A 14,262-nucleotide genomic window follows, 5' to 3' on the forward strand; every position below is an offset into this window, starting at 1 on the left:
GAAATAATAAGGCTTTTGTATTCTTAAGATTGAAAGAACAAACACTGTGTTTCTCTGTGTTTCAAAAACATAGAAATGCACATTATTAAGAAATGAGTAAGTCACTATTCACAAGGTGATTATTTTACTTACTTTTCTTTTACTGATGTGATAATTAAAACTTCTGTGAGTGATGTCAGAGTGTGACTCATGCATATATTACATGAGGGACAGCATTACCCCTGTGCTGCTCTCTGTCCTCGGGCTTCCTGTTCTCTGATTTTAAAATGTTGTCACTGACTTTTAAAGCCGTGAATGCACTGGCACCGCCTTTTAATGAACTGATAAGTGTCTGTACGCTGCAGACAGAGCAGTCCACCATCCAGCTGCTCCTGGATGTGCCAAAGACGAGGCTTAAAACCAGGGGGGATTTTTTTTCTTTTTGGGTAGCTGCAACAAAACTGTGGAAGAGTTTACCTCTTCACATAAGATCTGCCCCTACCCCTGAGTGTTTGAAATCCATGCTCAAGATTTTTCTCTTCTTTTTGGCTTTTCTTTCACGATGGGAATATTTTATTCCAACGGATTTGGGGACTTGGGTCAGCCTTGGTTGCTTTAAATGTGCTATATGAATAAAGTCGTCTTATCTTGTTGAACACAAGAAGAGATTGGAAGATGTAGCCTAAGGTTTGCAGAATCATGTTTTACTATTTTCTTTTTTTTTAAATAAATTAAGTAGATTATATGAGAAAGTAATCAACAGCTTAATGGATTACAATTGTTAGTTGAAGCCCTGTGACGTATAAAACGATCATGTTAGGGTTTTATTCAAAAGGGACCCATGCCAGCCCGCAGACATCACCCATATGTTCAAGTCCTGTCCTGACCTCAACACGTCTTGGACTCGTATCTTAAGTGCCTATGCTCAGATCTTTCAGAAAGACATCACTCACGATCTCATGTGGGCCTTATTTGGATATAGCCTTGAAACTCCTCTACTTAAGCTCAGGTGTAAGCATTTACCTTCTCAATAGTCAGACGGCTCAAACTTCACTAGATGGATAAACGACACTTCATCCTGAAACTTGAAAAAAAACGATACATCCTAAAAGGCTCTTTTCATGTTTTAGGAAGATTTAGACACCTTAAAGGCGCCAATGTAATGTAGATGAAAAGCATTATTTAGGCTGACTAATTTTAAGAAGATTTATTTCTATGTATTTGGTTGCTTCATGTTTTGTCCGCCTACTTGTTTACTTATATAGTTATCTTTAAATAACATTTGAGTGTTTTTCTATTTAGCTTATCATCAAACACTGTAGGCCCTCCTGCAGTCATTAGTTGATCATAAACCTTCCGTGTACTATCGTTTGTGTAACATCTGGGCCTGAGGGGACAGTGGGGTGGTGGGTGGGGTGGTATAGGTTGCTACAGGAGGTGGGAAAGTATACTTAAAAACACTGTAACCACTATAATGATGGTGATGTGTTTGATCGAAAAACTTTATAAAAAGTGTTAAACAACCAAAGTAAAGACCCAAATGCAGACAATGATATTGTTAATGGCAAAAAGGAAACAACTAATAGTTCTACACAAGGTCCAACAAAAGGTGAAAACAGAGGTAGAGTCATGAGGAAACATCAACTTCCTCATGGGAGCAGGGTTTAGGAGACTAACTGGCAGAGAAACAGTGAAAGACCAACCACTGACTGTGGTAATCAGGGACTGGTTAGACCACTAACCAAAGGGTGGGGCATACAATCCAAAAGTGGGAAAAGAAACACAGGAAGTCAGTAAAGTAACATACGAGGGACTCTGCCTTTGTCTCATTTTAAGGGCTGCACCTTTTGGAGGGCACTTTTGAAGACTTCTTACATCACAGCTGTGGTCCAAGGCGATCCCATTTTGAAGGCTCCTTTTGATGCGGCCGACAAATGCGTCCTCCTTTCCCTGGCTAACAAAGGATTCATTAAGTGCGTCCTTCAAGACCCAACATATCCCGAATAAAAATAGCACTAATAAAATGAGCTTGCAAAGAAATTGGTATCTTTAATACAAATGTAAAAAACAACAACAAAGGGGCCTTGGAACTTTTCATCTCTTAATCGTTTAAGTTTTGTGACAGTAGCTATGTTAGCTATTTATCAAGCACCTGTTAAAGTTTACCTGAGGCTGATCCCCATTTAAAAACTCACCTGGTGGAGCTGTTTTCATTGGTTGTTCTACCAGCAGAAGATAGCAGGCCTCCCCTGGCAGCCCTGCAGTGTTCTGCCCCCAGAAGGCTTGCAAAAAGATGAGATGAGATAAACATGAAGTTTTTTGAGCTGCAAATCATGCAAAGCTCCTTTAGGTTTCAAAGACTGGCAACATGAACGGTGAAAAAGAGGGTAATATGGGATCTTAAAGGTGGCAAAGCAACAAGGTCAGTCCCTTGTAAGCCTTCCATAAATAGAGACACAGCTTAAGTGTACATAAAGAGGCATTTAGGAAATTAGATTATGATAAATGAAAACAAAAATTCATGAAATACAGAACTAAAAAGGAATAAAGACATGTTATACATGCTGAAATATCCAGACTTTACCTGCTCTGTTGTACAGTTTTGTCCAGGGTAAATCAGATAAGTCAGTAAATGTTAGGTATCTCACAGAGAACATGCTGTGCTCGAGCCTCCTCCAAGTGTGCATCAGTAGGAGTCATCTGGACAGGAAGCCTCCCACAGTGTGATGGCCATAAACAGCCACTACAGCAGCACTCACACACCGCCTCCATGCTTATTTGTTTGATAAATGAGGCCAGCGGCTGGATGAAATCTATGCGGCTAATTGTCTGTGGGTATCTGGCCAATGTACACGTAACCATTAGAGATCCAGTGAAATAATATGCACAGCCGGGCCGATCGATTGTGATAAGCACGTTCCCCAGAGCTGGATGTCTCTGCAGGAACTTTCTTCACACAGATTTGATGCATGATGCAACAAAGCATAAAGTACCTGAGGCAATTTAAAACCTTAAATGCACTTGTGCATCTACTTCAAAATATTGCTGACCCTCTGGTTGGCTTTTTATAAAGGATTGTTGCTTTGACTATATTTTTCCCTTCAAGTTTGTCTGGCATTGATTGAGGCTGACATCATTACGTGTGTGACATGCATCTTAACCAAAACAGTTGAGCTGTTAACTATTTGAATATGTAAAAAACAGAATGTGTGACATATTTTGAGTTTGGCAGGTTAAATTTAGCTTCATTTAAATATGTCAGAAACACACTTCAGGCATGTGATTACACGTGAGATTTATGTGTGTAAAAAAAGTTTCTTAAAATAGCTGCATCTGTTTTGAAGCCTTTTGTCTGAGGAGCTGTAAGCACAATTTAAACTGCTGCCTTCATGATGCTCAGACTCCTCTTTCAGTGGTTGATCAGTTTGAATGGGAAACTCTCTCGTTTGATGCTCGCTAATCCATTGATGTCATTAGCTTCCTATTAACCGGGTGTGATTTCTAGTTACAGTGGATTTACTTTGTGTAATTTTTCCATATTTTTTCTTCTGAGGCTCTTATTTGCAGAGAAAGGGCCATTTTCTGAACCAAACTTCACCTCTGTAATTTCGAAAATGAATTCTCCACCATCCCTGTCGTCTACCAATTACTTTTCTCATTCTGCCTGGATTTTATGGTCACTTCACGGTCGCACGCATGTCTCTTTTCTCCTTCGCCTAACCCCCCCTTGTCGCCTGTCAAGGAAACAAAAGCTATATGCAGGCTCGTAGATATTTGCTTATTGTATTTTATTTTTTAATTTTAGACTTATTGGTTGTCTGTATATGAATGTAAATGTTTTTGTGGACCAGGGTGGTACTTTACTAAGTCCTTGTTAGACCGACTAAGTCTTTCTACGTCTAATAAATGAGAAAATCTGTCTCAGTGTGATGATCATGGGAGGTTGGACTGCTGTCACCAGAGTAATTAACAAAAAAAAGGTTGATGTGTGTGAAGATGTGTGCTTCAGCGACCTTGAGAAAAACACCTCGGTGGAATGTGATTGATATGGGTGCCGGTTCTCATGATTGACCCCCTTCTGTGTTCTCCTTTTCTATCCATCCCTCATTCTGTTTCCTGTCTCCTCTTTTTCAATTCAGTTCACACCTGCAAACTTCTTTCCAAGTTCTTAGTGTCATGGCAACACAAACAAAAAATACACACCTGCTCGCTGTGCATCACTACAGTACATGTAGGTCATGTTGTCGAGATATCTACGTCTGTTACAGCAGCCATGAACACTCCTAGCAAAAGTCTGACGCTGTCTTTGAGGAATGGTTCAACAGCTTTAGAAATTTGAATTAAAAAAATATATATATTTAAATTTTATTTTTTACAAAAGGGTTAAATGAAGAGATTTTTACCAGTCGCGATTTTAAAGATAGACTGAAACCTGGAGGCAATTAGCCTAGCTTAGCATTAGACTGAAAACAGAGGCTGTGAGGTTGAAGTGTTTTGTTTAAGCGCAGATAGCTTTTTTTAAAGTGACATGAGAGCCAGAGTCCTTACTTCATCTTTAAGCTGTAGCCACTCAGTGTGTCTCTTCTTCTTACATCTACCTTGCTACCTTAACATCTCCTTATGTTAAAGATGTGACATCCTTATGTAGTCATACTGCAGAACTCACCTGCCACTGTGTAAGTTGAAATTTCATTAGCCTAGCACAGATGTAGGAAGTGTTATTCATCAAATATTTTGTTAGTTTGTTTGAAAAAAAGGTTAAAATATGATTTCATGTTGCTATCATGAAGTCATATATTAATATCCTGTTAACAATGCTATCAACTTTTATGCACCATTAAAAAAAACAGTTGCTTATTTGTTTCCCCTTGTTCAAGTCTTCATGCTAAATTTGGATTATAACTTCCTACAACTCTATGTTTAATGCATAGTCAAGAGAGTGGTGTCAAACTTTCCATTAAATTGTGAAAAGACAGCAAATCAACATATTTCTCCAAATTTTGAACTATCCCTTTAGCATAATAATAGCTTTTACCTCCATTATATACTCAGCAGTCACATAGTACACACTCTCACAGCTGCACACACTAACAAAGCCTTGTTTGCCCATCGTTTGCATAATGCCAGTCAGAATGTCGCCACATTTCCCCGAGCCAGCATCCCTCTGTGTTTCCTCACCCTCCATTCAAGGTACGAACACATTAAGCTTGAACTCCTAATAGCTTGTGTGATGGATGCTGGAGCATAATGAGCTCTTTATGAGACTTAATACCTACTGTTAATCAATGGACATAGCAGGGCACTTTTCAATACTACCTTCTAAGCATTTTAAAATGAGCCCTCATTGAATAGATTGACTCACATTCTGTATCCGTCCCTCTTTTTTTTCTCTCCCTTCTCATTCTTCCTCCGTCCCAGCATGCAATTAGTTGCATCACATACCCTGAATCAAATGATGCCTGTTCCTTTGTAAGGCCCTTTCCTGCTCTGATATCAATAGGTTCTGTCCAGACTGAGAGATATTTTGATGAAAATACAATGCTACGCCGTGATGCAGTGGGTGGACCAGACTTTCCTCGGCCTGAAGCAATAGAAACATGGCTGACCTATTTATTACCATAAATATCCCATACAGGCAGCTGCTTGAAGCATTCCTGTCAATTACTGCTGGTTGTTGTATTGTTGTACTTTGATCTTTGGCTGCTAATGTAATGCGTCGCTCAGGGCCGCAGCGCCAGTATCATGCTGTATTAGCATCATAATCATGCATATACTCTCCATCCACAAGTATATGATTTGAATAGATTAAAAATGGGCCAGTTGTGATGTAATCGCACTGGACAGATCAGATGTTAACACAGCCAAGGTGAAGACTTATTGCACATGTTTAGCTGTGTTACAAGTTGTTTTACAGGCTGCGTCAGGGCCAGTTAACAATGTGATGTCAGCACAGGTACCTCCTTACTGTACATGTGCATTTGGGTGTGTTTTTTTCTCTTCTGGTGTTTGTGACGATGTGTGTATGTGTGTATCTGCATCTGGCTGTGTTTGATTATCCCTTACAGCCTCTATGGGAGCGGGATTCATTCTCACTCTGATAATGAGGGAGAGACTAGCAATGCCCTCAAGTCATTTCTCCTCTTCTTCCATCCTTCCTGTTGCATCCGGCCGCCTTTTATTTCTTTCTCACCTTTTTTCCAGCCTCGATAATCTGCGTCTCTTTTCCAACCGTTCTGTCTGCGTTTCCTCTCGGCTTCCGACATACTTTTTCTGTGTCTTTTGCTCTACCTCATCTTGTTATCAGTGTTTTCTGTGTGTATGTTTAACTCCAGGCGTCTCTGACTTCAGGTGTCTCTGACTTAAGGATGACTGCTACATGTTTGAATCACTCTCTGCTTTCTATCATAGATTTAAATGCTGGCTGACCATTTTTCATCAGCGTGGTCGATGGTTGACTATACCTCTGTGGACCAGAGCTCTGGCAGCTCTGTTTCTCCCCACAATAGCCTTACTTATCCCGCATCAATAGTCCAATGTTTAGTATATTTGCCTGGGTGCTCAAATGTCCATTCCCTGCTCTCTTACCTAACTTTCCCCATAGATCCTCCAGGGAGTGCAAAGCTAGAGTGAGTCACAGCAGTGCATCCATTAATTTTATACCTTGTCTTCTCCACTCTCTCCATCTCTTCCTCTCTCTCTATCTCTGTTTTCCAGGTGACTGAAGTGGAGACTGACATCACGGAGGCCTGCTAGGAGGCCCCTCCATCTTCCCCCACCACCCTCCTCTCCTCCTCCCCCACCTCCTTCTCCTCCTCCTCTGCGTGCATCTCTTGTTCTCCCTGCATCTCTGCATCCCCTCCACCTCCACCAGACCTCAGCATGGATCTGAAGGACCGCAGGCACCGCTCCCTGACCAGGGGTCGCTGCACCAAAGACTCTCAGTACAACATGTCCTCCCTGGACACAGACGAGTGCCGTGTGCCTACCCAGAAGTCCTACAGCTCCAGCGAGACGCTCAAGGCCTTCGACCACGAGCAGAGGCTGCATTACGGCGGCTGTGTGACTGACCTGGTTCACCACGAGGCCGATGAGTACTCGAGGCAAGGTAAGGTTTGTGAGGCATCTCCTTCAAATGTTTACGTCACTGTAGTTTTGGCTTTGAACCACAGTGCTGGACTGGAGAGAGAAAAATGTAGAAAAACAAACCAGTTAGAGAAATTTAAACTCTTTGGCTTATTTCTTTTTTTTTGTCACTATAAATGAGTGACAATGGAAAACTACTCTAATAACTGTATGCTAACTAAGGATATCTTAGCATACAAACTGATAAAAGGGGAAACATTGACCAAGAAAAAAGTATTTTATATGTTTTATAACAAAAGTAAGAAAGATAAAATGGGAGTTCTCTGCAGATTAGCAGTGGTTTTTTTTACACTTTTCTGGGGAAGTGTTCCCCTTCCTTCCCTTCTTTATGCTAGGCTAAGCTAACAACCTGCTGTTGCTCATATATATATATATATATATATATATATATATATATATATATATATATATATATATATATATATATATATATATATATATATAGTGAAGTGGGATATCAATTCAGAGTCAGTCTTCCCAAAGAAAAATCAAATTGCCATGTTGTCCTAGATGTTGATTAGTTTATTCAAGGTAAATCATAATATTGAGAAGTATGGAAGAGGATTTTGTTCTGTGGTTCCAGGGACTCAAAATACTTACAATACAACAAATAACGAAGGCTGCCAAATGCAGCCAAATGGCAACAACTAGAAGCTCAAGGGCGTAGCAATTTCCTGTCAGATTTTACCAATTATTTCTGCTCTCAGTGCAGCTCCAGTAGGCAAGTCATTTTCCTGTCCAGCACATATGGTCGATGAGCCGAGCATAGCTCAACACTTTTAGAGCCCTTCCAGTCCTGTTTTTGTGATTCCTACATTACTTTTCACATCTGCTTTCACACATTCAACAGTCACTATGTTGCACATGTAAACATTTTCCAGCTGCATGCTACTTTTAGCTACTGTGTTTATCGTGAGGCCTCTGTGGCAAGCTGTTAATGTAACCAGAAAGTGTAAATGCTGCACTTTGCAGCAGAGGACCAAAGCAGACCTTTAGCTCAGGCAGGCCTGTCATAATGAACTTCTGTATCCCCCGGTGAGCAAGTTAGCCGATAGGCCGATAGGTCATCTCTATAGGGGTGGGCCTGCTCTCATAGGCATGTCTTTAAACTGTGTGTGTTTGTGCATGCGTGTTTGTGTCTATGTGGACAAGTGTAGATGGCACAGGGACATGAAACAGGCATTATTGATCCCTGGCTAGTGAAAGGAGTCAGGCTCAATGGGATTGATCTGTGCTAAGCTCTGTTTTCTCTGCATGGACACAGACAGGAGAGGGGGAGAGCTCAGAGTAATACAACACAACAATGCAGGCGAGAGAAAATAACAGTAAAATACCTCACAGAAATAAATAAAGAAATCTTGAAGAGTCCTTGATGGTGTTTTTCTTCATTAGAGTCAGAAAAAAAAAGGTAAGGCTTGCTGTTGAGGTTTCACGTGTACCTGTGTCTGCAGGCTTTAAAAGAAATGGATCAATCTGACAGGTGTTTAAAGAAGAAAATGTTTAATGGCACATGCACAGGGAAGAGGTGTTGCTTTTAAAGACGAAAACAACAGAGGAGCATACTTTCTTCCACAAAGGGGGAAAAAAAAAAAGTGTAGGAAATGGAGGATTGATTGGCGGGACGTATGTACGCCTGGAAGTCAGTGGTGTGTGCTGTACGGACACACTCCACTGCTGCACCGAGCTGACCTCACACCGGGCAATAGCTGGTCGATATCACAGTCCTCTCAGCCTATCAGCTCCTTTGAAAGCCCAGAGCCACAGATGCATCGTGGGAAGTGTGGCCACAGGAGACCAACAGTGTTGCCGCACCATATGGACTGTGACACCACGGGACGAGGAGAAGTGCTGGAGGGAGGGAGAAAGAAAAAAAGGAGTGAGAGCGAGAAAGACGCAGCCAGAGAAGAAGGAGATGAATAGAGTTTTCTCCACTTTTCAGCTGCGTGTTTGTCTAACTAATACACGAGACCAAGAGGGATATCGAATGTGTTCCCCCCTTTGAACAGCTTGTAGTTTAAAAGCAAGATTGTGAAAGAAGGCCGACTTTAAATTCTTCAGAAGTAACAAACAAAAATTGGACACAGGGCAGAGAGAATTCAGATGTCCTTGTTGCTTTGTTGAAAAATCCAACAAATGATTTGAAGGGGAGATGTGAAATTGGAACTGACCTTTGATATTAGTAATTCATGCGCTGATGGGGCCACAGAAGAAAATATGATTAACTTTGATTAAATTATAATGATGTTGTTCTTTGGTTGGCTGAGCCATCATGCTGTTTCTGCCTCTTGTCGAGAAGTTTTGAGGTCATCCAAAGCTATTCTCACACTGTATTTTCGCCTTTATGGTTTTTGTTTAGGGCAACTAATTAACAGTTCTGTGTGGTGCTAAAGCATACTGTATTGACTCGCCCTTACATTGTTATTAAACCTCATGTGTGAGACAAAAAGGTGTGAGTCAAGCACAGGTGGGACTGGAGCACCCTGTGAGCTTGTGCACCCACACATGGATAAACACAAACAGGAACTCTAACAGAGTTACACATTGAGTTATTGACTCGCCTACAGTAGTTTGGGGAAAAGTTCATACTTCACTGACATTTATCTTGATGAATTTCTCCGTTTTTGTTGCTTGTGGCTTCATTATCCTGCATGTTCAGAGTAAACACTGCTCAGGCACGAATGCAGGCGCGGAGCACATTTGACAAGTCAATTTTTTTGGCCTTTTTTTCTTCATAATTTTGAAAGATCATTTGCATTGAGTTATGCAGTGCAAATTATTAGGAGTGCAGCAGATGTCCTGAGGATGTTTCCTGAGCCAAAATCAAAGATCTTGGGAAGTGACTCTAATGGAACAATTTTCTTCAATTATCAAAATAATCTTTTAACATCAGAACAAAAGGTTTAAGATAGATATTTCATTTAAGTAGGTTAAATAATTTATAGATTTTACCGCAGCATTAGTTCATGTGCTCACGTGTTCTGCTACATCTAGCTGTCCTTGCAGTCTAACCACAAAGCTATCATTGCCTTCTAAAATAACTTGCTTATTGCACAACATTATGCATGACAAGCTTCACTGGAATTTCAATGTTTCCTGAAGCATAAATTCATCTTAAAAAGGAACACCATCTCCCTTTGGAACCACATTGGGAGTGTGTTTGGAGACTGTAAATTTGTGTTTTGTGACTCTGGTGCCTTCAGCAAGAACTCTTCTCTGTGAATTTTACCTCCCAGTCCATTAGGAAACTGTTTTCTGCTCCGAAAGGACGTGAGTGGAGCTGATGTCAGTGACCTTTATTTAGGCCCACCCAAAATCTACTTATGTATTCCTCCTTCATCCATCAGTTTCATCCTGCTCCAACCATTTTTGAATTTGTTGGCCAAATTATGGCGCAGTTTTGTAGCTGCCTTTGAAGGTACATCCAGTTTCAGAAAGTTTGTTTTCTGTTATGTATTTCTGAAGGATGCGAGTATTGTGCTGACTGCAAATCTGCATAAAATAAAGCCTACAGCCACAGACTAGACTTTGCAGCCCAGATTTCTCCTTTGCATCTCATATTTTCCATCCATCATCTTTACCACTTTTCCTCTTCTGGGTCACATGAGGGGCTGGAGTCAATCCCACCTTTCATTGGGCGAGAAGCAGAGTGCATCCTGGACTGTTCGGCAGTCAATCAGAGGGCTGACATGTAGAGGAAGCCAGAGTACCTGGAGGAAACCCACTCAGAACATGCAAGCTCCACACAGAGAGGTCCTGTCTGACGGGGATTCTAACTAGGGGCAACAGCACTAACCACCGTGCAGCCCTGTCTTATATTTTCACAAATGTAATGTAGATGTGGAAAATTTAGCCGACCCAAAAACTGAATCAGAAATGTTCTACACCTGCAGAGTCACCAATATATCAGATTAGTCCAGGGATTCAAATAAGTTTGAGCCCATTGGAAGCTGCTTCTCCCCTGTTACCTCTCCACAAGTAATTGGCTAACACGACCACATTGTACAGTATTGATTGAATGGCATGAATCCTGTTAGCGAGTCAGTCTTATTATCCTGTTACTCCTGAAAACAGGTGAAAATTACACTTGTTTTGTATGATATATTAATGGATAATATTGATATCCCTATTTCAAATTCTGCAGCTTTACCAGACTGTTTTATTCACATTCCTGAGCATGTGCAAAATTCAAGTCGACCCCTTTTCTTTGCACTTCATTTCCAGTGTTTAACCGCGCGCTGTCCCGAACGTCTCCTTGCAGGATTTGATAAAGCGAGTTTGGTTGTGTTTTCCAACAGACCCCCTGCTTACAGTGCATCTCAACTGCACTGTTTCCCCCATTACACACTTATTGCTTTGTCTGCTTGGATAAGCACAGCTAAATAACACTTTCTCCCCTAACCATAACATGCAGCAGCCTGGAAAGCCAATTACAAGTGTTCACTATTTAACACCACAGAGCAGCACATTTGAAATCTACAGTGATCATAATAAGACAGAGGTTCATTCGTGATATACAGAAATATCAGAGGAAGACTTTCTTTTGCATTGTGACTGAACATTTTCAATGTTGTCGCTTTTTTTCTGTGAGTTTCTTCAGGTTTGTTTTTGTCCGATATGCATTGTTCACCGCTCACCAGATAATCCCATGACGAGCATGCATGCACGTCAATACACAATGAACAATGTGTGAACTCTAATAAGCCACTCTGTACTTTGCAGAGGAGCACAATACACCACTTTTGTCCTTTCACCTCTTAGCCGTTCTGATCTTTTCATCCATACAATACATCTTCCTTACCTCCCATTCAGCATATTCCCCGGTGTGTGTCTTCCCTGCAGGTCCTCCTCTGGACACCAGGCATTATCACAGCCATAGCTGTCTCTGGAAGCTTTAGCCTTTCATTTTAGGAGGATCTAAATGAGCCTCTCTACATTCTCCTCTGTTGCTTTGCCCCAAGGGGAAGAAACCACACAGAGAATCCTGCAGCCACCTGCCAGCTTTGCTACACGGACAACACTCAGCATCATCTGCTGTCCTTACTCATTCTGTTCCCGTCTCTCCCTCCCTCTGATAGTCTTTTTTCCCCGTCTTTCACTATTTTTTTATTATGTTCTTTCTTATATTTCCTCTTTTGCTCCTTTGTCCCCCCCCCCCCCCCCCCATCTCTTTCACCCTAGCTGCTCCTGTACTGTTGCTTTACTGCTCGTATCACACATTTTTCTGTTGAGGCCCTTCTCTTTGGCTCTGAGAACAAACATACTGGGTGTGTCTTTGTGTTTTCTTCCACACAGGGCTCTCCCCTCTATCTGAACTCTATGCTCTTGGCCTCTCATCATCATAGCTGCACTGAAATGTGCTTAAATGTTCTAATATAGCCAGAATGAGCCCATTCAAACCTAGAAGAACCGGGGGAAAATCCAACACTGTAATGGCCATATTTACCTCATTCTGCTTTCCCTTTTCTCCATCATCTCCAATGTGACAAATGACTACAAAGTCCAAAAACTCTGCCAAACACTCACACACTGGCATGATTGCCTCAGCTGCCTGTTCAAGGCCGGATGGCGAGGCAATTGCTCTGCTGGGTGTTCTGGGGGAAGGCTTTAGCCTGACAAGCATCCCCTGCTTCCTCCGTCTTCTCTATTCTTTGGGGGGGAAAAGACTTCCAAGTATTTGTAGAAGCAGCAGCAGCAGCTTCTCACAATAAGCCCTTCTTCAGAATTACAGGGACTAACCCTGACGCTGCAGGGTGAGCTTCATTCTATTTGAAGGGTTCGCAGAATCCTCCATGATGGGTTGACAGGACTTGGCAAGACAATGGCTTAAAGATGATTTATCAAGTCCTTGACCATCTAAATGAGCAAACTACCTTTGCTGAAGTGAAATGTGTCCTCCAGTTCTCTTGCACAGCTTCATAAATCCACAGCTTTATTCTTGGTGTCGGTGCCCCGAGACGTGTTCAATGAGCACAACTGGATGTGGTCACCAGTGTGAAGCCATGACAGTTTGTATACTCTTTCTTTCTCACATGATTTGAGTTGCTAAGCAGCGGCGAATCTAGAGTCAGTTGGGGCCCTAGGCAAAAACCAATTGGGGGGCCTCCAACCAGCGTTCAACACCATCATGTCTGCCAGTGTCCCAACACTAACTCCTCTTCCTCTCCTATAGACGGCCTATTCTTTGTTGACTTTCACTGACTAAGTTTGTTTTTTACAGCAATAATGAACGCAATGCTTAGCAGGACAACAAGAGTGAGTGCTGTCTGATGGGGTCCCCTTTGGGAGGTTTCCAACTGTCATTGCATAATGTGCACATTGTCGACCACTACTTTGGTCTTAGTTTGCCAGCCCACAGGGACCCCCTACTGGTCAGGGGACCCAAGGAGTTGCCTGCCTTGCCTGTTGACAAGCAGCGCCTCTGCTGTTAAGTCAGGACTCCTGCATGGGGGGGCGGTGGGGGTTAGGCGATGACCTACCAGGTTTTCTGCTTACTGCTGCTGATGACATTATGTAGAACACTCTGACTTTAGCCGCTAAAGATTTGGACATTCAAAACAGGGAGTTAAAACTTGCTGACTCTGTCAAAAGAAATAGATAAATAAATACAGAGTGTCTTTGAACGCGCGTGTCAGACCATTTCATCGGGTTACAGTCAATCTGGACTGCTTGATGATCAAAGCGAGAACAAAGCAGCTGCACGCTATTAAAAATAAATGATGCTGAGATTAAATGCAATCCTTCCCCTCTTTCCCCGATCACTCTTTATCTTTGTCTCCTCTCTGGCATTCTACACCTCCGCCAGCTGCTGACACTCTGAAGCATCACGTAGCTGCAGAAACAGAGCCGAGGAGTCACTGAAGAATATCCGCAGGCAGGAATCCACTCCTTCAGTCTGCAACGCAATCCCATTCACTCTCAATATTAAATCACTTATGGCCTTGAAACTGCTCTTGTGGGTTTGGATGTCTGGCCCCAACATATGCAAGGAGGTGTGTAAAGGGGGACTTAAGTCAACGTAACATCTGGTCCAGAATTTGGCAGTCGCAAACGCACACTCAGGCCGCTGTACATGTCTAAAGGGCCTGGTATACAGACGTGAGTTCATCATCCCATACATCACAGATGTTACTGATTAATAGT

The 14,262-nt window shown here is 42.0% G+C and overlaps 1 protein-coding gene across 3 annotated transcripts in view; it reads left to right on the plus strand.

The window, feature by feature from the left end:
- Positions 1-14,262, plus strand: part of tenm2a (teneurin transmembrane protein 2a) — a 222,362-nt gene that overhangs the window by 50,170 nt on the left and 157,930 nt on the right. For all 3 annotated transcript variants that reach the window (XM_065958514.1, XM_065958515.1, XM_065958516.1), the window contains exon 2: positions 6,694-7,084. In XM_065958514.1, the coding sequence (XP_065814586.1) occupies positions 6,859-7,084 (226 nt within the window). In that variant the 5' untranslated portion in view covers positions 6,694-6,858. The remainder of the gene's footprint in view (positions 1-6,693; positions 7,085-14,262) is intronic.

This window comes from Labrus bergylta, chromosome 9 (assembly GCF_963930695.1).
Source record: "Labrus bergylta chromosome 9, fLabBer1.1, whole genome shotgun sequence".
NCBI lineage: Eukaryota > Metazoa > Chordata > Actinopteri > Labriformes > Labridae > Labrus > Labrus bergylta.